The sequence below is a fragment of the Leptinotarsa decemlineata genome, unplaced genomic scaffold, assembly GCF_025532065.1.
Source record: "Leptinotarsa decemlineata unplaced genomic scaffold, Ldec_3_MD MMD2_P_RNA_scaffold_7, whole genome shotgun sequence".
Classification (NCBI taxonomy): Eukaryota; Metazoa; Arthropoda; class Insecta; order Coleoptera; family Chrysomelidae; genus Leptinotarsa; species Leptinotarsa decemlineata.
In genome coordinates this window covers 7,695,732-7,720,940 of record NW_027412534.1, presented here as the reverse complement: position 1 = coordinate 7,720,940, position 25,209 = coordinate 7,695,732, and the positions used below count along the sequence as shown (strand labels likewise).

The 25,209-nt window shown below is 36.0% G+C and overlaps 1 protein-coding gene across 1 annotated transcript; it reads left to right on the top strand.

Moving 5' to 3' along the window:
* The first annotated feature begins 16,314 nt into the window (after window positions 1-16,314).
* LOC141480371 (uncharacterized) lies at window positions 16,315-17,133 on the top strand. Its single transcript, XM_074170303.1, has one exon. The coding sequence runs from the start codon at window positions 16,315-16,317 to the stop codon at window positions 17,131-17,133; it is 819 nt and encodes a 272-aa protein (XP_074026404.1).
* Window positions 17,134-25,209: the final 8,076 nt, after the last annotated feature.

Here is a 25,209-nt window from a genome sequence, read left to right as displayed (position 1 = left end):
GTCATCATAATCCCTATTGTCTCTGTAATTTTGTCTGTCTGTACTTCTACTTCGTCGTCTGAATGTATTACTGTTGTTATAGTATCTGTTATTATTATTATTGGACATATTTTGACCATATCTGTTATTATTATTGTTATTTTCTCTGTTATAATTATTTCTATTTTCAGTATTATTATTGTTATTATTAAAATTCATATTATTGTATCTATTATTATTTTGTGTTCTATTATCGTAATATCTGTCATTTATATAATTATTATTATCATTTCTGTTATTATTCTGTATCCTATATGATTGATTGTATTGATTTCGATTATTATAATTATTATTACTTTCTCTATTAGCATATTCCTGTCTATTATTATTTTGATTAACCCTATTTTGAAAATTATTGTAATTGATTCTCCTTCTTTCCTGTGTCACCAAAAATTGACATAGACTATTCATATCTTTAAAATTGTACAGCATCATAATCTCCTCTGAATTATTATCAAAATGTTGGATTATTAAGTCGACTATATATTCTTCTGTGAAATTGCAATTTAAATACTGTGATGCACTATATATTTTCATGGCATATTTGTGGTAAGATGTTCCTCTATTGGAATTGAATTTTCCCCCTAACAATTCATCTTTCATTAACTTTTGTTGGGAAGGTCCCCAGAAGTAGCTCAAAAATTTATTTGCAAATTCATCAAAATTGATCAATTCTTTCTCTTTATTAGTGAATCACAATAATGCTTCTTCCTGCAATTGACTTCTAATAACTTCTTTCATTTCTTTAAATGACAAATTTTCATATTTACTTTTTATGAATTCTATGAAAGGTACTGGATGTTGTCTTTTAATGTTTTCATTAAATATTAATTTATTTTCATTAACTATAGCTATAATTGGTCTTATTGATTATTCTCTATTACTTAGGTGTCTCTCCGATTGTTTTATTTTATTGTTAATATCAATTACTTTTTCATTTATATCATTTTCATGTTCTTTGGACTTTTCTCTAGTTGATTTATTCTCCCTATCTATTTTTTTATTCAAGTTCTCATTCTCTTATCTCCTTGTATTTACTTCCTGCACCAATCCTTTTTCTACGGTCATTATTCTTCCATGTACCTGGTCAATCTGTTCTTCGTTTTCTTTCCTATTATCTTCCACTTCCTGTGAAATTTTTTCTACCTTTCCTTCAATAGTCCTTTTATATTCTGCTAACTCTTGTTTCAAATTATTATGGTTTATTTTAATTTCTTTTTCTAACTTCTGAACATTATTTGTCTGCTCATCTATTTTTCCAAATAACTTCTCCATATCTTCATTCCTGGTTTCTGTTTCTTCTTTCCTTATTCTTTCCAATTTTTCTATATCCTCTTGTCTTAGTCTTTCCAATCTTTCCATATCTTCTTTTTTGGTTTGTGTTTCTTCTTTCCTCATTCTTTCCAGTCTTTCGAACAATGTCCATCGGTGTTTGTCTTACTGGTTCTTCCATGATAGTGTCTCCTATTTTCTGCTGTACCTCTTCCACATTTTCCTCAGTAATCTGTTCTGGCTGTTGGCTCTTCTTTGTTCTCCTTGTTTCCATTTTTCAGTAAATTTATTCAAATTTTATGTTATTTATATATAGTCTCTGTTATTCGTTCATGAACTCGGAAGGAGAATAGGCCAAGCAAAGAAAGATCACCGTTCTACCTCTTTTTTGATAGAAAGAATTAGTATTGCTTTTCAACGTGGCAATGCTGCTTCAGTACTTGGAACTATTGATTGCCCTAATTTCAGTACGGAACTGAAACCTCTTCGAAACAAGCCGAGTTATGTGGATATTCATCAGTCTCCTATCAAGGTTAATTCACAAGTGATTGATCCACCTTCTTCTTTTTCAGTGCGGTCAGTGGACTCAGGTCATTCTTGCCCCCAAAAAATGAGTTCCAGTTCTCGTAGAACTGGTACCCTTTCAGTGAAAGAGCTTCTTGAAGCTGTAAAACATGTTCTTCCTTACGAATTAGTAGATAGTTGTCCTGAAAATCTAGAGAAGAAAATTGGATTGGATAATTTAGGAAACACTTGCTACATGAATAGCATTTTGAAAGTGACGAAGAATTTCAAGAACAAAGTTTTAATGATGAACGAGAACGGGCCTGTTTCCTACTTATTCATCAAACTCAAAAAACTGTTCATGCAGCTGCAGTTTCGTAAAAAGGTATCCTCTTTCCCTCCAACCGATTTCCTGGAGTCTTTGAAGTCCACTAGATACTCGTTAGGACAACAAGAGGATTGTTCCGAATTCTTGGGGTTCTTGTTGAATACTCTTCGTGAGCAAAACAATAGCAAAATCAATACTCCTGGCCGCTCTGGACTGAATGATTCCGTACAACCCATCTCGTCTTGTGTTTGTAAATCTTTTGCTGGAAAAATCCTCACTGGTTTACTTTGTGGTAAATGTTCAAGAAGTACTGAAAACTTATGTGAATTTCTGGAACTTCATCTAGCTTTTCCTAATACGACTAATAACCAGTCCGTGCAAAGCTTATTGTTAAATCATCTGAAAATGGAATTTTTAACAGGTGATGATCGACTGTATTGTCAAACATGCGCCAAACTAACTGACTGTTATAAGGAAACAAGTATAGCTGAGGCTCCAGTGAATCTAATAATAACAGTGATGATTTTAAAACAAGACTCAACCTCTAACGGAAGCAAGAAACTCTTTGGAAGGTTCGAAATAGATGAACATTCCAACCTAGCAGACCACTATTATAATATTCATGCAGTCATTGTTCACTGTGGCTCTGGCATTGAATTTGGTCATTATTACGCCTTGGTCAAAGAAGAAACGGGCTGGTTTAAGTTTGACGATAGTCGTGTCACGAAGTGTTCTGGCGATGCATTGAATTTATTGGAGCCTCTGGAGACACCCTACGTTTTGTTTTATAAGAGAGAGGACATATTATTATTTCTGATGAAAATTTTAATCGGCTAGACTCTTATGTTGACTTTAAATCCTATACCACAGTGTATAGAGATTTTTCTCAACCTCTTAGGTGGATTCAGGCACAAACACAACAATTACTTACCAAACTTTGATTTTTCTACTAGATTTCACCTGTGAAAAAATTTGGAAAAAGACACAATTGATCTTAGAAAATATATAACAGTTTTGATTATAAGAGTAAAAATATGTGGAATTCAAAAAATATATAAATTTATCAATTGCCAAAAGAGAAAATTCCTTAAATCTAAGAATGTCCTAAATCTACAACGAACAACGAACTATTCAAAGTTAATACACCGAACAAATTTGGTAAATGTCAGTTTATAATTGCAGATCACTGTAATTTGGCAGACTTAAATATTTGGTTCAAACTTCTATTTTTATGGTCATGTTGTTTCTTGGGTATTTTCATTAATATCTGCATATATTATTTAGAAATGGTATAGGTAAATACCTTACTTTCCTCCAACGCTGGTGTGTGTGTGTGTTGTGATATTTCTGCGAAGCTGGAACTCATGGATATTTTACTAGACTTGGCTGGACAGGAGGATTTTTCAATGAATTTATTATTACAAATCAGTATTGACTACTATTCAGTTTACTTCTTAATTTATATACTATATATTTCAAATTTTAAGGAGAGAAAAATTTAGCGTGGCGTCTCTTTCATTGCCTCAAGAAGAATTCAGTTGTTGATGAAAAAATTGAAAATCTATCTCGTTCCCCAAGTTACCATCTATCAATTTTCACATATACAAATTTTCAACTTCTTCATCAGAAAAATTATCTATTCCACTAATTTAACATTGGCTCTTGAATTTAGATACATTTTCATTTTATAGTTTCGTACAAAAACAGTTAACCTCACTTTTATGTAAATATAAATATTTTCCAAAAGCATCACTCGATGTCAGTTCCGAAGGAAGTGATTCACAATAATAAATTTTGAATTTTACATAATTCTTAAAAAATAACAATTAGTTTATCATGCCTTTTTCGTTTTTTCATCACAGATGTTAATTTAATTTTATCTGACATTTCTTCCTGAAGCAATTGAACTTCAAACGTTCAAGCCAGTCTCTATATACCTACACAGTAGGTTTAATGGACTGACGCCTATCAGAAAACAACTACTCCTCTGGCTAATACCACGAAGGGCGTTGGATTATATCCGACAGGCGTCAGTGGAATCTTCACAGAAAATTTCCTGCATATGCAATTGGCAATACATTGTATTGCCAATTGAAATTGGCGATACATTGACAATATTGATATGCTTCAGTGTTGAGAATATTTTCATTTAATAATATTACAGATCCATGCCCACCCAAATGGGGTTGCGAAAGATTATATAATAATAATTTTAACATGAATAATTTTTTAGAGACGATGATTTCAAAAATATATATCCATAAGTATATAATCTATTCGATATGAATATTTTCCAATAATATTGCAAATAATAGTTATGAAATAATAATGGACGGAAACACCCTGGAAGAGTTGGTCTTCAATGACCCATGAATACAGGTATATAATATAAGGAATTATAAATGAATATGTATATATATATCTCATTTTGTTTCAGAAGAATGTTTACATTCTTATATTGAAAAATAGCCCAAGCTCGACAGGTTTACTTAATAGCGTTGCTACGAAACCAATCAATAACAAATCAAATATCTCTCAATTATAAAACTAGACTTCATTCACCTTTCATAGTTATTTTTGCATTTTATGGTATTACACTTGTCAATGAATAGAGGCGATTATTAGTATTATAAAGTGCTTATCAAGTGCTCACTAGATAAATAATAGTAAACCTAGATTCCATAATGACTATGGAATCATCATGTAACAACTCAGACCATCCGTCATAGTGGTTTTCCATAATGTCCCATAGGCATTATGGAATCTAGGTTTACTATTATTTTTCTAGTGAGCACTTAATTGGCACTTTATTTTGATTGTCTATGTATTAGTTTACGAGTATCTCAATACTTTATTGCATATTTTTAATTTTCTTTTCTCAAATCAGGTATCTCGAATTTTTTTTCACTTATTCTTCACTATTTTAACTAATTTTATTACCACGCTTAGTTTATACCTGATAGAGCATTCGTCCTCGTTTTCGAGAGACCTGATTCTTAGATCTGTTGTTTAGCGAAATTTTAAGCTTCTGCTTAGAATATTTTACGATCCTCACCGTTTAGCACTTAATTAGCACCTAATAGTGTTCCCTTGACATTCATCATTTCATTATTATTTTCATTGCGTAGCTAGCATTACATACTGCTAGCAACGAAACTTTGAGTATTGAGTGGCGGTGTAAGTTACAGAGCACCTAATTTTTGATTTCGGTACCTGAAAAGCACCTAAAAAGTACCTAATTTTGACATTTTTCGAATGAAATGTCCGTACTTTGCGTTGCTGGCGTAACAGACCTAGGAAATTCCACAACTGAACTTTTTTAAGTTGTGGAAATCAACAATGCATAACCTATAACTTATTAGCTACAAGATGGCGATCAAAGGTTTTTTTTATTGAATCGAATTGGATGAAACGGAAGATCCCAATAGTTTTTGTTGGAGAGAGTTTTGTGAAGGAAAGGACGCCGCCCATTTGTGAAGAGGCTAGAATTCTCTGAAGATCAATGAAAGTTCATTAGTTCAATTCCATTATTGTTGTAATTGATGGAAAATTGAATGTATTATGTAATGTAACAAAATTTGATTTTTTATTATTATCAAAAAATTCCACTAGAAACTATCATTCTCCCTTAATAATAAACTCCTCCTTAAAAAATGATACAAGTTATATTCAAAGAATTGATTTTATTCGAACATATAATTTAAGAGTTATCAATTATCAACGGGATATATGTTCGTATACGGTCACTATGAATCCCTGAAAAAACTGTTGACTATACAGTCAATAAATAACTATACAGACTATACAGGTACCAGGTGCTAAAGGTACGTAAAAATAGTCTTACATTTCTCAAAGTCTCAGTGCTGATTTTTACGTATGTTTTGAAAATATTATTGGAAATTAATCAGGAAATGAGATCAGAAGCGAGTCTACAGAGGAGATGGATGTCGAGTTTACGACTGCAACTGACCTCCTTGTAAATTCAGTTCAGCAACGAGAGCTTCTCACCTCTTCGACTCCTGATCTAATAACTGAACCTAAAAAAAGGTTTGGTGGTGCAGCCAGGTAACGACTGAGTCATCTCAGCCATCCTCATAAAACCGCCTTGCACCAAATTCTTGAGCGGCATACACAGAATCTGTCTCAGGTAAGGGAACAAACCTCCCCATGAGCAGGTTAGCAAACGTTTGTGCCCAAGTGATGATTGACCAAAATCAGAGGCGAAAAATCCCTACACGGTTGAATCTAAGGCATCGTCAGGTGTAGCTGACGTGCAAAATCCCTCATATGGAAAGGTTGTCGCGGGTATCGATGTAGGAATCTCGCACCTTGACTATCCGACTTCCTCGTTAACGATAAAACAGCAGAGCATACACTTTGTGCCTGCCCCGCTGGGGACCGAATCAGGTGTTTAGAGTTCGACAGAGCCGTACTCTTTCTGACTTGAAAGACCACTGATCATACAAAGTAATCGACTTCGTTAAGAAGCTGGGTTTATTTGGTCGAGTGTGAATAGTTGTGAGCCAAAATAAAACCTTATGGATTGCGGAAGAGGGTCAAATAGACCCAATCACTTTGGACCTAACCTAATCTAACCCTAACTGGATCCTCGTTCTGACCGAATGAATCACGGCAACCGTCTGCTCATGGAGCAAGTGTAAAATGCCAACTGCTAGGTGAATGGCGGAATGTCTCGATTTTGAAATGACCCTCATGGGATCATCGTGCATACTCCCACCACTGGCTTCTATTGCGGACTGAACGCTTCGATTGACTGATCTTAAGGCTCGCGCAAACCGGAGCGGCCGCGAACGCGGTGGCGGACGCGGTGGCACACCAATGCGTTCAAAGTGTAAGAAACTATATGGATTTTGAAGAGGAAACATTGCTTCTCGCCATGTTAATTGACGAAGATGGTGAACCTCAAAAGTAAGTATAAACTAATCTTGTTTCTTAATAAATAGGTATAGTTATAAAATTGACCTGTATATTTTTTTGTAGAAAGAAACGAATAATTTGGATTCACGATATTAACTTAACTCGTGAAATTCAAGGATAATTTTGTAACGGTACCATTTTGTTCCACATGGTATAATCATTCGTAAACGTCAGAATAACAATTTTCAAGCACCCGTAGGTCCCTCTCTCCTTTTCGTTTGTAAACTGGTAGGCCGTGAGATTACAGATTTGAACTATTGTTGTTTACTTTCATTAAATTAATAGACAGTACCTTTCCAATTGTTATTGAAGTACTTTCAATGTAGATGGAGTGTGATGTACCACCCTGCTCCAATCTTTAAATATCCCTCTCAAACTCTTTTTAAGTATATTTCGGCATCCTATTGGCGAAATCTTGCACATTTTAAGTTTTTTTGTAGAACCGATCCCTATGAAAATATATTTTCATATTTGCAACACACCTAGTAGTCAAGGTCATAATTAAAGATCAACTACCGTATCCCTGAAGGAATGTTGATATTTCATTTCATATTATATTTTGAATATCTTAGCGGAATTGTCTCTGAGAGGAAATATTTCCCATATTATTCATCCCTGCTTTTCCAATCGTTCAGTAGATTGTTCCAGTTTGGAAAATGCATTTAAATGATTTGGATATTCTGAAACAGCTCTATTCGATGGCCCATTGGTTCATCACACCTGTCCATGACGTATGGTCATGCGCTGGAATTCATATTATTCCGTTTCAATATGATCATCCTACGAATTCCATTTTTGAGGTTGCTTGGTGAATGTTCTAAGAAGACCCGCCTGGAAAATTTGTTTGTAGAAACATCTCTTTGAGGATTATTTCTGAGGGTCTTCACTTAGTGAAAACCGTGCCTAGTTTTGCTTGCTTGGGTATAGCATTTGATGTAAATTGGCCTTTCACTCTCTTTGGAGGATAAAAGAACTTCACAACCTGTTATCGTTTCATAACTTTCTTCAGTTGGTGTTCACCATACAATCGGTTGATAATCTACTGGAAAAATTGAAGACATTGCCCAAAAGATTGTGAAATAAAATTCCGATTGGGATTTTTGGAAAACCCTTCCGAAACTTGAAGGGTTTTATGGGGCAGTGCGGAAGCTGCATTTTTCTTTCATTTGGAACATCCGTTAGCCGAATCTGAATGAGAGCTGTTCACTCAATAGTGGGAAAATTATAGAAGAAGGACTTTGTTTTTTTTCCCTGAATTCAGTGAAGTCAGGGGTTTCAACCTTGAGTTTGGCACTTCAGGATATATCAAGCCACGCAAGTAGACAGTGAATGATTCGTCGTTTTTTTTTAAAAATATTTCTTTTCTCGCCACTTGCCATAATACCTTTATATATAGACAATATATTGTACAAATGGGTAGAAATTAGTTTCATACTGACGATTTTATTTTATGTTTGACATACGTGAAACGCGCCTTTCGCTCTGGATCCAAAGCTAGCGGCTGTTTGATTTTGGGGTTATTTATGGTTTCTTTTGGTTATCTTGAAACTTACATTAATTTCTACCACAATTGATAATGACTAATAATATTTCAACTCCAAATACAAATTGTATGTACATAAATATTATTTATTGATATGAATTTATATACTCAAAAAAAAAATTACGTAATGATCTGGTTTATTATGAATACTTCACGAAAACATCATATTATTTTTGAGTATATAAATTCATATCAATAAATAATATTTATGTACATACAATTTGTATTTGGAGTTGAAATATTATTAGTCACTATCAATTGTGGTAGAAATTAATGTAAGTTTCAAGATAACCAAAAGAAACCATAAATAACCCCAAAATCAAACAGCCGCTAGCTTTGGATCCAGAGCGAAAGGCGCGTTTCACATATGTCAAACATAAAATAAAATCGTCAGTATGAAACTAATTTCTACCCATTTGTACAATATATTGTCTATATATAAAGGTATTATGGCAAGTGGCGAGAAAAGAAATATTTTTAAAAAAAAACGACGAATCATTCACTGTCTACTTGCGTGGCTTGATATATCCTGAAGTGCCAAACTCAAGGTTGAAACCCCTGACTTCACTGAATTCAGGGAAAAAAAACAAAGTCCTTCTTCTATAATTTTCCCACTATTGAGTGAACAGCTCTCATTCAGATTCGGCTAACGGATGTTCCAAATGAAAGAAAAATGCAGCTTCCGCACTGCCCCATAAAACCCTTCAAGTTTCGGAAGGGTTTTCCAAAAATCCCAATCGGAATTTTATTTCACAATCTTTTGGGCAATGTCTTCAATTTTTCCAGTAAATTATCAACCGATTGTATGGTGAACACCAACTGAAGAAAGTTATGAAACGATAACAGGTTGTGAAGTTCTTTTATCCTCCAAAGAGAGTGAAAGGCCAATTTACATCAAATGCTATACCCAAGCAAGCAAAACTAGGCACGGTTTTCACTAAGTGAAGACCCTCAGAAATAATCCTCAAAGAGATGTTTCTACAAACAAATTTTCCAGGCGGGTCTTCTTAGAACATTCACCAAGCAACCTCAAAAATGGAATTCGTAGGATGATCATATTGAAACGGAATAATATGAATTCCAGCGCATGACCATACGCCATGGACAGGTGTGATGAACCAATGGGCCATCGAATAGAGCTGTTTCAGAATATCCAAATCATTTAAATGCATTTTCCAAACTGGAACAATCTACTGAACGATTGGAAAAGCAGGGATGAATAATATGGGAAATATTTCCTCTCAGAGACAATTCCGCTAAGATATTCAAAATATAATATGAAATGAAATATCAACATTCCTTCAGGGATACGGTAGTTGATCTTTAATTATGACCTTGACTACTAGGTGTGTTGCAAATATGAAAATATATTTTCATAGGGATCGGTTCTACAAAAAAACTTAAAATGTGCAAGATTTCGCCAATAGGATGCCGAAATATACTTAAAAAGAGTTTGAGAGGGATATTTAAAGATTGGAGCAGGGTGGTACATCACACTCCATCTACATTGAAAGTACTTCAATAACAATTGGAAAGGTACTGTCTATTAATTTAATGAAAGTAAACAACAATAGTTCAAATCTGTAATCTCACGGCCTACCAGTTTACAAACGAAAAGGAGAGAGGGACCTACGGGTGCTTGAAAATTGTTATTCTGACGTTTACGAATGATTATACCATGTGGAACAAAATGGTACCGTTACAACACCCCCCTTACCTGAAGAAAATTTAGTCCGCTAAATTTTCTCCAGCGCTAGCTGACTTCAGATCCTTAGCGTTCCATATACCCTTATAGTTCCCCTGCTCATCTCGCAGCTCATAGGTCCATGGTGACACTCTTTTATTTATATAAAATGGACCAATGAATTTAGGTGCAAGTTTTGCAGAATAAAATTTCTCAGCATTCGATAAAACAAAGTTTTTCCTGAAGACTAGCTGATTAGGAAGGAACTCTTCGTTTCTCCGTCGAAGATTATATTTCTTCATGTTTCTTCTGGCCGCTGCCGCCAACCTTTCTTCTACTTCTTTGAATAATTGCTGGAATCCTTCGCTTCTTGTTTCGGAAGAAACTGTCGGATCACTCAGAATACTTAGCCTTTGATGATGTTCCCCATTCAAGATCATACCTCTTCCAAAATTCACGAAGTACGGTGAATGGCCAATCGTCTCGTGCTTTGTTGTCCTCAGTGCGCAGGCAATTTTGGCGATGTTTTTATCCCAACTGCGGTGGTTATCCGATACATAGACTGCAAGCAATGTCTTCAAATTCCGATTCACTCTTTCCGTAGGGTTTGCCTGGGGATGGTAATGAGCATTATACCTAATTTTAACTCCATATTCTTCAGCCAATTTCCGGAATTTACTCGATTTGAACTGAGGCCCATTGTCGCAAAGAATTAGACGTGGCACTCCGTACACCAAGAACACCTCCTCTTCAATTTTCTTCATAATACCATCTGCAGAAGATGACCTCAGAGGAAATACCAAGGAGTACTTACTGTAATAATCACTGACTACAAGAATGAATTTATTTCCTTTATTGGATCTTGGTAATGGCCCCATAATATCTGTGGATATCATCTCCCAAGGCCTCCTCACGGATGGTTGTGCTGTCATTAAACCATTTGGGCCCCGTAAGTCTGGCTTGTGTAACGCACAAGTATTACAGTTCCTAATATATTTAGCTACATCGTATCTCATTTTGGGCCAATAATATTTGTCACTGATGCGGTTGTAAGTTTTATAATTGCCCATATGACCAGCAGTGGTCTCGTCATGGGCCTCTTCAAGGACTTCTTTCCGATTTTCTTTAGGGACCACCAGCTTCCATTCATCACCATTGTCACCTAATCCTTTTATTGGTACCTTCACATACTTGAAAATTTTATTGTCTGCAATTCTCCAGTGGGGAAATTTAAGTGGATTTGCAGCTATCTTCTTCTTCATTGTCAGCCACCAGGGATCTTTAACTCTGTCTTCCTGAATCTCCAAGGCATCTATGACCGGAACAGCTCGTGATAATGCATCTGGCACGATATTCTCTTTACCTTTCCGATGAACAATTTTGAAATCGTATTGTTGCATCCTCACCGCCCATCTTGCCAACCTTCCGGTGGGATCCTTCAAATTCTGCAACCAAACAAGTGAATAGTGGTCTGTTACCACAGTAAAACGTACACCTTCCAAGTAAGGACGCAGCTTTTCCACGGCCCATAAGACAGCCAAGCACTCTCTTTCCGTTGTGGAAAAGTTACGCTCTTGTTTTGTGAGTGAGCGACTAAGGTAACAAATAACTCTTTCCTCGCCTTCTAGACCCTGTGTTAGAACGGCACCAATACCATACGCAGATGCATCGGTTTGAAGAATAAAAGGAAGATCATAGTCAGGACAGTTCAGAACAGGTGCTGATATTAAACACTCCTTAATTTTCCGGAATGACTCCTCGCATGTACTAGTCCAATCAAACTTTTTCCCCTTCCTCAGTAGAGCGGTGATCGGAGAAATGACTGTGGCAAAATCAGGTATAAACTTTCTGTACCAGGAGAACGTACCGATAACTCTTCTGGCGTCTTTAACTGACTGAGGGGAAGGTAGTCGTATCATAGCACTCACCTTATCGGGATCGACGTGTAACCCATTTCTGTCGACCACATAACCTAAGTACTTCATCTGAGGCCGGCAAAATTGACACTTTTCAATGCTTATAGTTAAGTTAGCTTCGCGAAGTCTCCTGAAGACTTCCTCCAGCACGGATAGATGTTTTTCGAAGGTTTGAGTAACGACTACCACATCATCTAGGTAGACGAATACATGAGGTTCCAATTCTGGACCGAGGACAGAGTCAATAAGTCTTTGCCAGGTAGCGGGGCTATTATGAAGACCAAATGGCATACGCTTAAACTGAAACAATCCTCTCCCAGGAACTGTGAACGCAGTGTATGGCCGAGATGCCTCAGCAACCGGCACCTGCCAGTAAGCGGACTTAATGTCGAGAGATGAAAGGTAATGCGCATTCCTCAATTTATCTAAAGTGTTTGACACATATGGAAGAGGGTAACTATCTCTCTCAGTGACAGCATTCAATTTTCGATAATCTACGCAGAATCGATAACTCCCATCCTTCTTTTTAACCAAAAGAACTGGAGAAGACCAAGCGCTTTTTGATGGCTCCACAATATCATTGGCCAGCATTTCGTCGAGTTCTTTATTAATATGTTGTTGAATTACTGGTGAAACGGGATAATATCGCTGCTTAATAGGAGTGGAATGAGTAACAATCACATGTTCCGCCATACTGGTACACCCTAATCTGGTTCCCATCAATTCCATATTCCTACCGATCACTGCCTTCAATCTAATTTCCTCCATTTCTGTTAGGACAGTTTGACTACGTAGATGATCAACTGCACCCAGGTGATAGGTTTCCTTTGAAAACTGCCAGTCATTATGTCTTAGATCAGGTACAATTCCCATCGCTTTCCAGAAATCTATTCCAAGTATCAATGTATGATGCAACTCCGGTACCAATAATACCTTAACCAACTTGATTCGACCTCGAAGAGAGAATGGTATCTCGCACTCACCACTACTATGACAAACATTCCCATTGGCTACAGTGCATGTCGTATGCTTCGATGTGTCCAGTACTAAGTTAAAGTCCTTTATGATATCCCAACCTCGACTTCCCATGATCGTAGCAGACGCTCCAGAATCAAGAAGACCCAGTACTTGCTTTCCAAATATTTCCACTTTGAGGTATGGACGTTCATCATTTTTTGCATGATCAATAATGAAATCCAATACCGGTTGGAGAGGTGTAGTCGAGTACTTTGCACGAGCATTCCTATCTCGACTTCCTAAGAATGCCCGTGTCCGTTTCCCTTATTGGAACAATTCGGACAGTTTCTTTTGGTGAATCCTTCTCTATTACATCCGTAACATTGCCGTTTCCCTGATGAAGCACAACCTACTGCTCGATGTCCTGGCTGTTTACATCTGAAGCAAATTACTTGACAGGACCCCTGTCCACTTGTTGCAGGTTGAGTAGTAGCTACATTCATTGCACACATATTTTCAGCTAAGTCCACAAACGCCAGATCTTTTTCAATGATATTTCCCCTACGAGTCGATGGTTCGACATAACTGTTGATCACGTCTCTCCTGGACTCCATTTTCCTGCAGGTATCACGAAGTTCAGAAATACTTGTAGGTAACGGATCCCTAAGACGATCCTGATAAAATGGATGGATATTTTTCATGATGATGGCTAACTTTGCATCTTCGGACATCGGACATCCCAAACGACTGAAGTAGTTAGACATAACCGCCAAGTAGACTCCAATGCTTTCGGTCGGGTGCTGAGTTCGCCTTTGCAACTCCTCAAACAGTGCGTCCATATGGTTCGCAGATAAGTACTCATCACGAAATTCGCCAACAAGTTCCTCCCAACTATCAACACGACCACGACAATCCTTATAAAATTGGTAAGCTTTTTCAGCAAATAAGTCCATACCAGAATCCAGTAAAATACTCTCGGGAACGTGTCTTGCCAATCGATGCTCTTCTACCATCTCAAAAAAAGCCGTAACTGACACTCCTTTAGCATCACCAGTAAATTTCTTTATGTTCCACTTGTATGGTGGAATCATTTTTCCATCTGGAGCGACCCGATTCGGAAAGGTTACGGCAGCCAAAGACGAGTGGGCTACCGGTTGAATATTTGCATTGAGAGCCTGATTGATGATTCTATTTTGTAGTTGCGAAAGTCCGGAGGGAAATGTCCTAGAGGCTTGCTGTGCATTGTGAATTTTCTGGTTGAATTCATCCATGAGAATCAAAGCTTGTGCTACAAGATCCGCCTTAGTAGTCTTTTCTGTACAGTCCTTTGGTTCCATCCTATCAATCCGTCCCAATAAATAGGAAAGTTTCGTTTGAAATTTTAGTCCTTCGCCACCATTTCTTTGTCCATCAAAATTCGCTAAGATGACTGTCAACTCATCCAAAGTCGTCTTAACCGCCGTCTCATCATCAGAAAAGATGAAAGGGTAGTCCGGGTATCGTAAGCTGTCCCCATCTTTTTCCATTTGTAAGGCTACAGAGAGCCTATGACGCATTTCATCGACAGTACCCACTGCGACACCACGAACAGTTAGTTCGTAACATAATTCGTCTTTGTCTAACCGATTGATCTGCATTTTACGAGCCATATTATACCAAATGATTATGTCAATAATAACAACTCAACAAATAAAAAAAAACTTTCAAGCTTGACAATAAACTTGAATGAATAAATCATTCAGCACAAACTGCAAGAGTAGGTTTTCAAAATATCTCCAATTTATCAAAAAAAAAATCAAAGTTTCGCAAAATTTTTTTTTACCCTGTTTTTTTTCAATTCTATATTAATATTTTTTTTATACAGGCCCCACGTTGGGCGCCACACATTATATCACGAACTAAGAGAGGACGAACAGCGCTTTTTAATATATTTCAGGATGACTGTAGAATGTTTCGATGAAATATTAGATTTCATAAAAGAGAACATAACAAAAGAGTTGACTCATTACAGAGAACCCATAGGACCAGCTGAACGACTAGCTGTAACACTTAGTAAGTAACTAACGGAATAATTATTTTTAAAACATAATTTTTATTTGTTGAACAAGTAAATAACGAAATAAGTATCTACCTAATTAAGTATTGCACATGTTTCAAATGTTGGACGGGAATTTCGTTAGTGAAGTTCCAAATCTTTCATACCAATCTACAGAAGATTCACTGTCGTGAAAATTGGATTCTGATGATCCCGGTCTGTCCAGAGAAGAAGAATTTTCAGAAATATGCACCACAGGATTGGAATAAGCCTCAGGTTGTGGAAAAACGTACGAGTTAGTAGACCTGCGTCGCTTTTCCTCATCCAGATGCTCCAATTCTTGCTCCATTAGTAGTTGTGATATTTTAAATTTAATGATAGCCTGTCTTCTTTTTGAAAATTTTCTTACAGTCTTAACATATCCTTTGAATATATCATCAATGTCATCACATGCACTTTCTGCAGTTTTCCTATCAAAATAAGAAATAACTTGCTCTACAGATGATGAAGATGATTGGTGTTTTGCTGGCTGATTTTGCCGTTGGCTTAACTGAGTTGCTGGTGCTTTGCTGAATTCATGTTTTTTGTTCTTTTTTGCTGGTGGCTGATTTGTACCAATTGGCTGACGGTTAGTATTTGTTTGCTGCATGTCAGAAAGTGATTGGGTACTTTCACTAGGTGTCTGTGATTCAACCGAAGGGTCATTTTTATCTGCTGTTTCCTGACATTGGACTTGATTGTGGCCTTCTTCAGTAAGTTCAGATATGGTGGTTGTCGTACTGACATTACGTTTGAATGTGTTTTGGCAAATGCCAAGGAAGGTCGCAAAAATTCCATTTGTTGAGCCCAAGGCCAAGTTTTATAACGATCCAAGATCTTCGTTTCTTGTCCAGTGGTGGTTTTTTTGATTCTTAAATATTTACTATAGGAATCGCGTAGGTTTTTCCATTTTTTCTTTATTTCTTCACCTGAAACAAATTAACAGTTTTCTTGATAACATTTTTATTGCTAATCTATTAAAATGCTTTAAGAAAATATTTATTTTTAGGATATCTCGCAACTGGAGATTCATGTAAAACTATTGGCCATAGTTTTAGAATGGGATTTCGAACAGTGAGCGCCATAGTTTTTGAGGTTTGTACTGCGCTTTGGAACCATATACAACCCTTATACATGCCTGAACCAACTGAAGAAATATGGGAAAAAAGTATAAATGGTTTCTACGAAAAATGGCAATTTCTAAACTGTTTAGGAAGCATTGACGGAAAGCATATTACCATAAAATGTCCGGATAAAACTGGATCTAATTACTTTTGTCATTTGCAAAAGTTTTCTTTCGTTTTACTAGCTATCGCAGATTATGATTACAAATTTATTTGTTTGGATGTTGGAGGATATGGCAGAAATAGCGACGGTGGATTGTTCGAACAATCTATTATGGGGCAAAGACTTGATAACAAAACCTTTAATGTCCCAAAAGATAAACCTTTGCCATTTCAAGATGAGTGTACACCTTGTGTTCTTGTTGGTGATGAAGCTTTCCCACTAAAAGAATATTTAATGCGACCTTTTCCACATCGTCAATCAAAATCTGATCTAAGAAAAGAAGTCTTTAATAAAAGGTTGTGCCGAGCACGCCGTGTCGTTGAAAATGCATTTGGAATGTTATCCAATAAGTGGGGGCTTCTCTTCAGACCTATTGAAGTAAAAGTTGAAACAGCCATAATTATTGTTAAAACTGTTTGTGTATTACACAATTACTTGCTCATAAAACAGTGTGACTTGCTATCCAATTTATTAGAAGAAAATGAAGCGTACCCTGGAACCATTAGAAATAGAAATGATAACAGAAGATCAACAAATACTGCATTTCAATTTCGTCAAAGATTTGTTTCGTTTTTTGATGACAATGATTAATAATTAAAATAAATATTTTAGGAAAAATACATTACCTACTACAAATATGTTATTTTGTACTTACCACTTACCCTTCAAACGACTCGGCAATCTCGTCCCATATTTTGTCTTTTTTCTTGATATTTTTATACTCACTATTAGTGAGATCATACAAAATTGGTTTAACACGAACACTTTCGATAAGCTCCTCTGTGCTCAACATGTTTTGTCCTGCAGAAGATCGCGCGAATTGAGCGGGCAAATAGTGTAAGCAGCGTTCTACCGCCGAACGTCAAGCGAGACGCGAACAGTTCGCTGCAAAACAAGCGGGCGCGTGTGGTAGATCGCTTAGGTTTGCCCTCTTCAATTATTTTACACGCACAGCGTTTGAACGCATCGCCACCGCGTCCGCCACCGCGTCCGCCACCGCGTCCGCCACCGCGTCCGCCACCGCGTTCGTGGCCGCTCCGGTTTGCGCGAGCCTTTATAAGGGCACAATCCCCTCTCCACTCCATTTCGAAATAATATCAACCAATTGATGAAAAATAAAAAGCAGTTTCATACCTCGCCTTTGTTGCATTTTTTTTTCTTTTTAAATATCTCCTATACTTGTCATGTAAGTAATAAGTAACTGTTGCATTGTACTTTTATTATGCTTATTGATAAAGACTGAACTTTTAAAAACTATTGTTTTGCCGTAGGTTCCGTCAAGTATTTCGCTTTTCAGAAGAGCTCCCACAAAAAAGTTTAAGCTTCGCTGTTCTAGAAAATAACAACGATTTCAACATGGACTACGGCATATCACATATAGACAATAAAAGACAAAAATTAAACCTGAAAATCAATAAACGCAAATATTCAATTTTTTTTAAACCATTAAGTGGAAGTTACTCATTCATCAATATTTAACAATAATACATATGAACTGTGTTATTTTTGAGCTTTCTGAATCTACATGTTTTCCCTGAATTGATAATTTATCCTATCAAATTTTGACATAAAATGCGTATTGTACCTGTCATATTGTACCTGATTCCTAAAAGTAATATTGTATTGTACTCAAGTGTTCATTCAAAATATACCTGTTTCACCAGATTCATCCATGTATTCCATAAGTTCTTTTTATTACCTAATGATATTGTATCACAGTTGTACCAATAACAGTTGTACCAGTAACTGATGAAGCTACTGTGTAGCGAAACACGTTTTAAATAAAATTTGTTGTGAAAATACTATAATTGATAATGATAATAATAATGATACTTACTATCAATGAAGATAGTTAATATTTATTGAATTTATTTTATAACGCTACAGGGATTCAAAGTGGTTCATGCAAGTTACTTAGATACACGAAAATATGTTCGATATCACATCCATCGGGTAACTCCCACTCTGACATAATATCTTCAAGTGATCTTGCTTTAGTTGAAAGACAAAATTTCTTCTGTATAAACCACAAATTTTGGTGGATACATATAAATCCGTTGATTATTTATTTTTGCTGACATAAGAATATATTTTAAGTACACTTAAAATCACGTGAAAATGAATTGGCTTGAAATAAACTTCGAAATTTATGTCAACAATAATGAAACAATCCACACGTTTTATATATGCGACTGGGTCGCTCTGCTCGCAAAAATATTGATACATGTTCAAGAATTGGCGCGGTCAAAAATAGCAGCCACACGTTTTCAATAAAATTCGCACACGATTTCTGATATTCACGGATCATAATCGCCAGTATCAAAAGGTATGGTCCGAATTACTCACTGGTACTCACTGAAAGTGGTCTCGCACCAATACAAAAATGATAGCAGTAAGTAACCGCTCAATAGTTGCCAGTGACATTTCCAGGAATATGACAGATACGGTTGAGTGCATTGAAGTAAAAGACTGGCGGTCTACTTCCTATAGCTGTTGGAAATTTTTATCGATGTTTAGTGGCTTGCTTGTTTCAATCTATGAGAAAGTCTTGGAAATCTATTTCGTCCCCAACAATTTGGATTTGGAACAAATGGTGGTTGCGAAGCAGTAGTCTGCATGATGTTATATTAATCAAAACCCTAACCCAGTTGAGAAAGTTTTTTTTAAAACTGAAACTTTTCAAAAATGCATTAAATACTATAGACAGAAATTTCATTTTACATTCGATGGCTAACGCCATACCAGACATATACCCTGTTAGATATCGGATCATGGATAAAAACAAAAGTTTTTAATGTACATTTTTTTACATGAGCTACCGACTCGTGGGAAACGGAGTTCAGTTGTGGTTTGGATCTGGAATTGGGAATATATGTGTAGTTGTGAGCCGGCACCGTTTTATTTCATTCTAATACATAACAATTGGATATAAGAAATTCCACGTAAATTAATTCTTTCGTTGAGTGTGACAAAGTGAGAATAAAAACATCGAAAAGAAAAAACAATGGCAACAGGACTTTTTGGTTCTCTCGCTGTATTTGATCACAAAAACTCAGACTTTTCTGTGTTTAATGAACGATTGAAATAGTTTTTCATCGCAAATGAAATCAAAGAAGAAATACGGAAGAAAGCAATCTTAATGAATACTTTGAACGAAGAGTGCTATGTTTTGCTGAGTAATTTATGCATACCGGACTACCTGAAGCAAAAACTTATAGTGAAATCATCGACATTCTAACTGTATATTTTCCCCCCGTAAAATCGTACTTTTTGGAACGTTTGAAATTTTACAATGCTCGAAAAAGTATGAGTGAAAGTGTTTCCGAATGAGAAGCCAAGTTGAAAAGTCTCGCTACAAATTGCAAGTTCAGTGAGGAGCAACTAAAAATAGTGTTGCGAGACATATTTGTAATTGGGATGGGAAACAAAAAAATTATGTCCCGTTTATTAGAGGAAGATGCATCAAGTGAAGCCGTAACGTTAACTTCCGTAGTGAAAATAGCTTTAGCAAAGAAATCCGCTATTAAAGAACAAGAACAAGTGCATGTGGTAGCAGTGGAAGCCGCTAGAACTAATATTAAAGTTGAAGATGTCCATTCAGTCGTTCCCCGGAAAGCAGTAGGGTTCGCAAAGGGATAGCGGCAGTTAGGACAGGGTGTGCACCGTGAAATGTGCTTTCTTCTGGAAGCATTTCACGAGATTCAAGTAAGTGTTATGTATGTGGCCGATTGAACCATAAAAGTTCTGAGTGTAGGTTTCGGAATAACAGTTGTTATAAATGCGGGAAAAAGGGATATTTGGCACCAATGTGCAATCGTTCTAATGTTAGTCAAAATTTCATAGAAGACATAGAATCCGAACAAACTGCCCAGTTTATGTTTAATTTAGAAAATATCGAAATTGATAATAAAGGAAATGTAAAACCCACCTATGTTAAATTGATAATTGATAATAAATCATTCAGTTTTGAAGCCGACTCCGGCTTTGCGTATGCCGCAATTTCTGAAAGTTTAATTCAAAAACATTTTAGAAATGAGTTACTTCAGAAAAATGATTTGTTATTAATAGGAAGCAATGGATTAAAAATATTAAACTTAGGAATAAGTAAAGTGAATGAGATCGAAAATAATCTGAACAATATAAGTTTTATTGTCAATCCTGATAATTTACTAATGAAGTATAGTGCCGTATTCGAAAATAATTATGGCACTTTTAACAAATTTAAAGTTTCTTTGTAATTAAAACCAGGAGCTATTTCCAAAATTTTATAAGGCGCGCCCAGTTCCATTCAGCTTGAAACCTAAAGTAGAAAATGAATTGAAAAGATTAGTTGATAATGATATTTTAATGCCTGTCGAATTTTCGGAATGGGCAACACCCATCGTTCCGATATTGAAACAAAATGGTAAAGTTAGACTCTGCGGCGATTTTAAAATAACCCTCAATCCTCAACTGGAGGTACAAAGATACCCTATTCCGAGAATAGAATATTTGTTTAATCAATTGCAAGGTGGTGAAAAATAAAAAAAATAGATATTTCTGAAGCCTACCAAGTGTTATTGTCAGACGATTGTCAAAAGTTGGTTACAATATCCACCCACAAGGGGTTATTTTCTTTCAAATGCTTACCGTATGGAATACATTGTGCTCCATTTATTTTTCAAAATTCAATGGAGAGTTATTTCAGAATTCCCGGGGTAGTGTGTTTCTAACATGATCTTCTTATCACGGGCAAAGATGACAAAGGGCATTACGAGAGATAGAGTTAGTTTTACAACGTCTCCAAGAGTGTGGCTTGAAAGTCCGTAAAGAAAAATGTTCTTTCTTTCAAGATTCGGTTATATATATGGGTCACAAAATTGATAAAATCGGTCTCCATAAATCGGAAGATGGACTTTATACAATAAAACAATGACCTCAACCACGAAATATCAGTGAGTTAAAATCGTTTCTAGGTATGGCAAACTATTATTGTAAATTTGTACAAAATGCATCAATGATTTTGCAGCCTTCATACTGCTTGTTAAAAAAGGGAGCTGAGTGGCAATGGACCACAGAGTGCCAAAATAGTTTTGAAAAAAATAAAAAAATGTTATTGTCAAATAGACCTTCGAAATTAACGGTGGATTCTTCTAATTTTGCAATTGGTGCAGTGATCAGCCATATTTATAACGACAATGTTGAACGACCTATTGCATTTGCATCTCGGATGATGACATCAGCCGAGATAAAATATTCACAAGTAGAAAAGGAGGGACTGGCTATAATATTCGGTGTGAAACATTTTTTTCAGTATTTGTATGGGAGAAATATTTTTCTTTACTGTGATCATAAACCATTACTTACTATATTTAGAGAAAATAAGAGTTTGCTTGTTTTCTCTGCAAACCGCCTACAGCGTTGGGGTCACATATCATCAGCTTTTTATTATGAAATCAAATATATTCCATCGAATAGATAGGCAAAATAATGATTTTGGTGCGTCAATTCACTATAATGAGACATTTGATTCTATGTCCTACTTTCATTTACTAGAAAAGGAGAATTTTCCGTTAAACTTTTCTCAAATTAGACAAGAATCAAGAGTAAATCGGATTGGGTGGCCGAAAATTGTTTCAAAAGAACTTCAAGAATTAACAATAGAACAAGATTGTGTGATGTGGGGAGGCTATCGAATAGTAATTCCAAAAAAAAAATTGTGTCAAATGTTTCAACAGAAATTCACTCGGGTCACGTAGGTATAGTAAAAATGAAAGCACTAGCAAGGTCCTATGTATGGTGGCCGTCAATGGGCACAAACATTGAAGAAGTGGCAAGGACTTGTAAAATTAGTGCAAAATTTTCTAATAATCCGCCGAAAATATCCCTAAAGCCTTGAGATTGTCCCAAAGAAGTGTGGACAAGGTTGCACGCAGATTTTTTTGGTCCAATCTTTAACAGTTACTTTTTAGTTTTGGAGGACGCCACTTCCAAGTGTATCGAATATTTTCAAATAAATAATATGTCTTCCAAAACCACCATAGAAATTCATACTAGTATTTTCGCAAGATTTGGGCTACCCAGGGAATTCTGTACCGATAATGCTCAATCATTTCTGTCGGATGAATTTCAATTTTTTTTGTGAAAACAAGGTGTCAAGCATATTACAGCATATCACCCTGCCACAAATGGGTTGGCAGAATCAGCAGTTGAAATAATGAAAAGCCCTAATTGAAGGTAAAGAAGAAGGAAACGAAAGAAGTATCAATCATATCATAAATGGTTTTTTATTGTACTACAGAAATACTCCACACACTACCACCGAGGAGACATCGTCTAAATTACTATTAGGACGAAAAATGCGTACCAGATTCGCATGGCTGGTATCTGGAGATGGTTCAATTGGTGACAAAGCAAATGTGGTATCAGAAAATTTTCGTAACACAATGAGCCTTATCTTTCATCAATGAGAAATGTGAACTCATTTTTCTGGATAAACAAGACCCTAACATCATCGATCAATTTAACCTAATAGCTCCTGGTATACAAGTGATTGAAAAACCCAATTGGTTTCTTCTTGGTGCCCCATTATTTGATGATGCCTTGAAATTTTGTTTGGAAAAAAAATTATAATCATTTCGTGTCAGTCAGGACGTTTATCTATTTTACCAACACATGTCGCATTCCATTTATTGAAGAATTCATTAGCCATTCCAAAATTATCGTATATTCTGAGGTGCAGCCCTACTTGGCATGACGAACAGGGATTACAAAATATTGATGACGAATTAAGAAGGATGCTGAAACTCATCACTAAGATGAAACTTGGTTACAGGCATCACTTCCAGTTTCTAGAGGAGGATCAGGAATTCTTTCAGCCACTTCACTCGCTTTGCCATCATTTCTATCCTCATTTTGTAGTGTTTCCGATCTAAAAGAAATCATCTTACAATAGCCAAAGGCAACATCTGATTGTGTTTTTGATCGGGAAGTCTAGAACTGACCAAACAATGAAAATTGAAGACATGAAAAACCAGAGTGCATGGGATAAACCATTACTAGATCAAGCAACTATAGTATTTTACTGAAGATAGCTTCTGACACTTTGAGAAATAAGGCTCCTCTTCTCGCAGTAACTGTGAAAGAATCTGAAATGGCAAGTCTGAAAGACTCTTTCAGATTTGCCATCGGATTTCAACACTTTTATAAATTTGGTGCATTTGTGAATGAATCAGGTAGCTGCCGTTTTAGTGATGGTCGTTTATCTCGCCATTATGCAATTAATGATCAAATCAAAAGGGCTTTAACTTCAGCCAAAATTCTTGCGATTTTAGAACCCATAGGCACAAGTCGAGACGACGGAAAACGGCCGGATGGTATGACACTAATTCCATGAAAAAATGGTAAATCTGTTGTTTGGGACTTCACTTGTGTAGATACATTATCAACTTGCCATTTTCCTGCTACTTCTGCGAAAGCCGGTCCTGCTGCCTCTATAGGAGAAAGTTCCAAACTACGGAAATGTCAGAATTTGGGAAATAATTATATATTTCGTTCAATAGCTGTTAAAACGTTTGGTGTTTTTGGCTCTGAAGCCTTATCTTTCATTAATGAAATTGGAAAAAAGGTAACCGATGAAACCTAAGAATCAAGCGCCACATCTTTTCTCATTCAGAAAATTAGTATAGCCATCCAAAGAGGAAATGCAGCTTCGTTTTTCGGTACTCTTCCTGATTCCAAAAAATTTGATAAAACTTACATGTTTCCTGAAAACCAATTTTTTAAAGAAACCACTTTATGAAATCAAAATAAAAGCAAATGGAAAAAATACTTTCTCTCAGCAAAATTCTCAAATGGGTTTCAAAGATATTTCGTATTGTTCAGTGATAAATTCTTCAGTCAGAACCTTTGGGTCAAATGGTTTAAAAAATAATGGTAACACCTGTTTCATGAACAGCGTAATTCAATGTTCATCAATTACGAGATTGTTATTGGAATATTTGAAAAAGGATGAATTCATGAAAGATATCAATACTAGTATTTCAAGTATGAAGGGGTGCAAAGCGTTTGCAGAAGTCATACGGGGTTGTGGTCAGAAGATTCATTTGATAAAGTGGTAAATACAACCTCTTTGAAAAATCAGGGTAATTCCCATCAAGATGCCCAGGAGTTTCTTCGTTATCTTTTAGAAGGTTTATATGGAGACGATAATATAATTGATGAAAAACCTAAACCAATTTTAACGAAGATTGATGAAAAATTGAACGACAACGGAAATGCACAAGAGTCATGGCTCACATATTTGAAGATGCATAACTCGTAAGATTGTAGATAATTTCGTTGGTCAATTAAAATCCACGATGAAACGCACACACTGTGGACACTCATCAGTAACATTTGATACTTTCTGGGATTTGCCTCTCTCCATACCACAAAGAACCGACGAATTGAGTTTGTGGCAATGCTTGGATTCGTTTACAAGAGAAGAAACTTTAGATGGAAATGAAAAACCGACGAGTTCGAAATGCAAGTAAAGAAGAAAATGCACAAAGTCCCTATCAATCCACAAGTTTCCCCATATTTTAGTAATACATTCAAAAATATTCTCTCCAACGGTAAGTAGAGGCAAATTGAATGATGTCATTGAATTGCCTGTAGAAGGATTGAATATGGACAATTTTGTAGCAG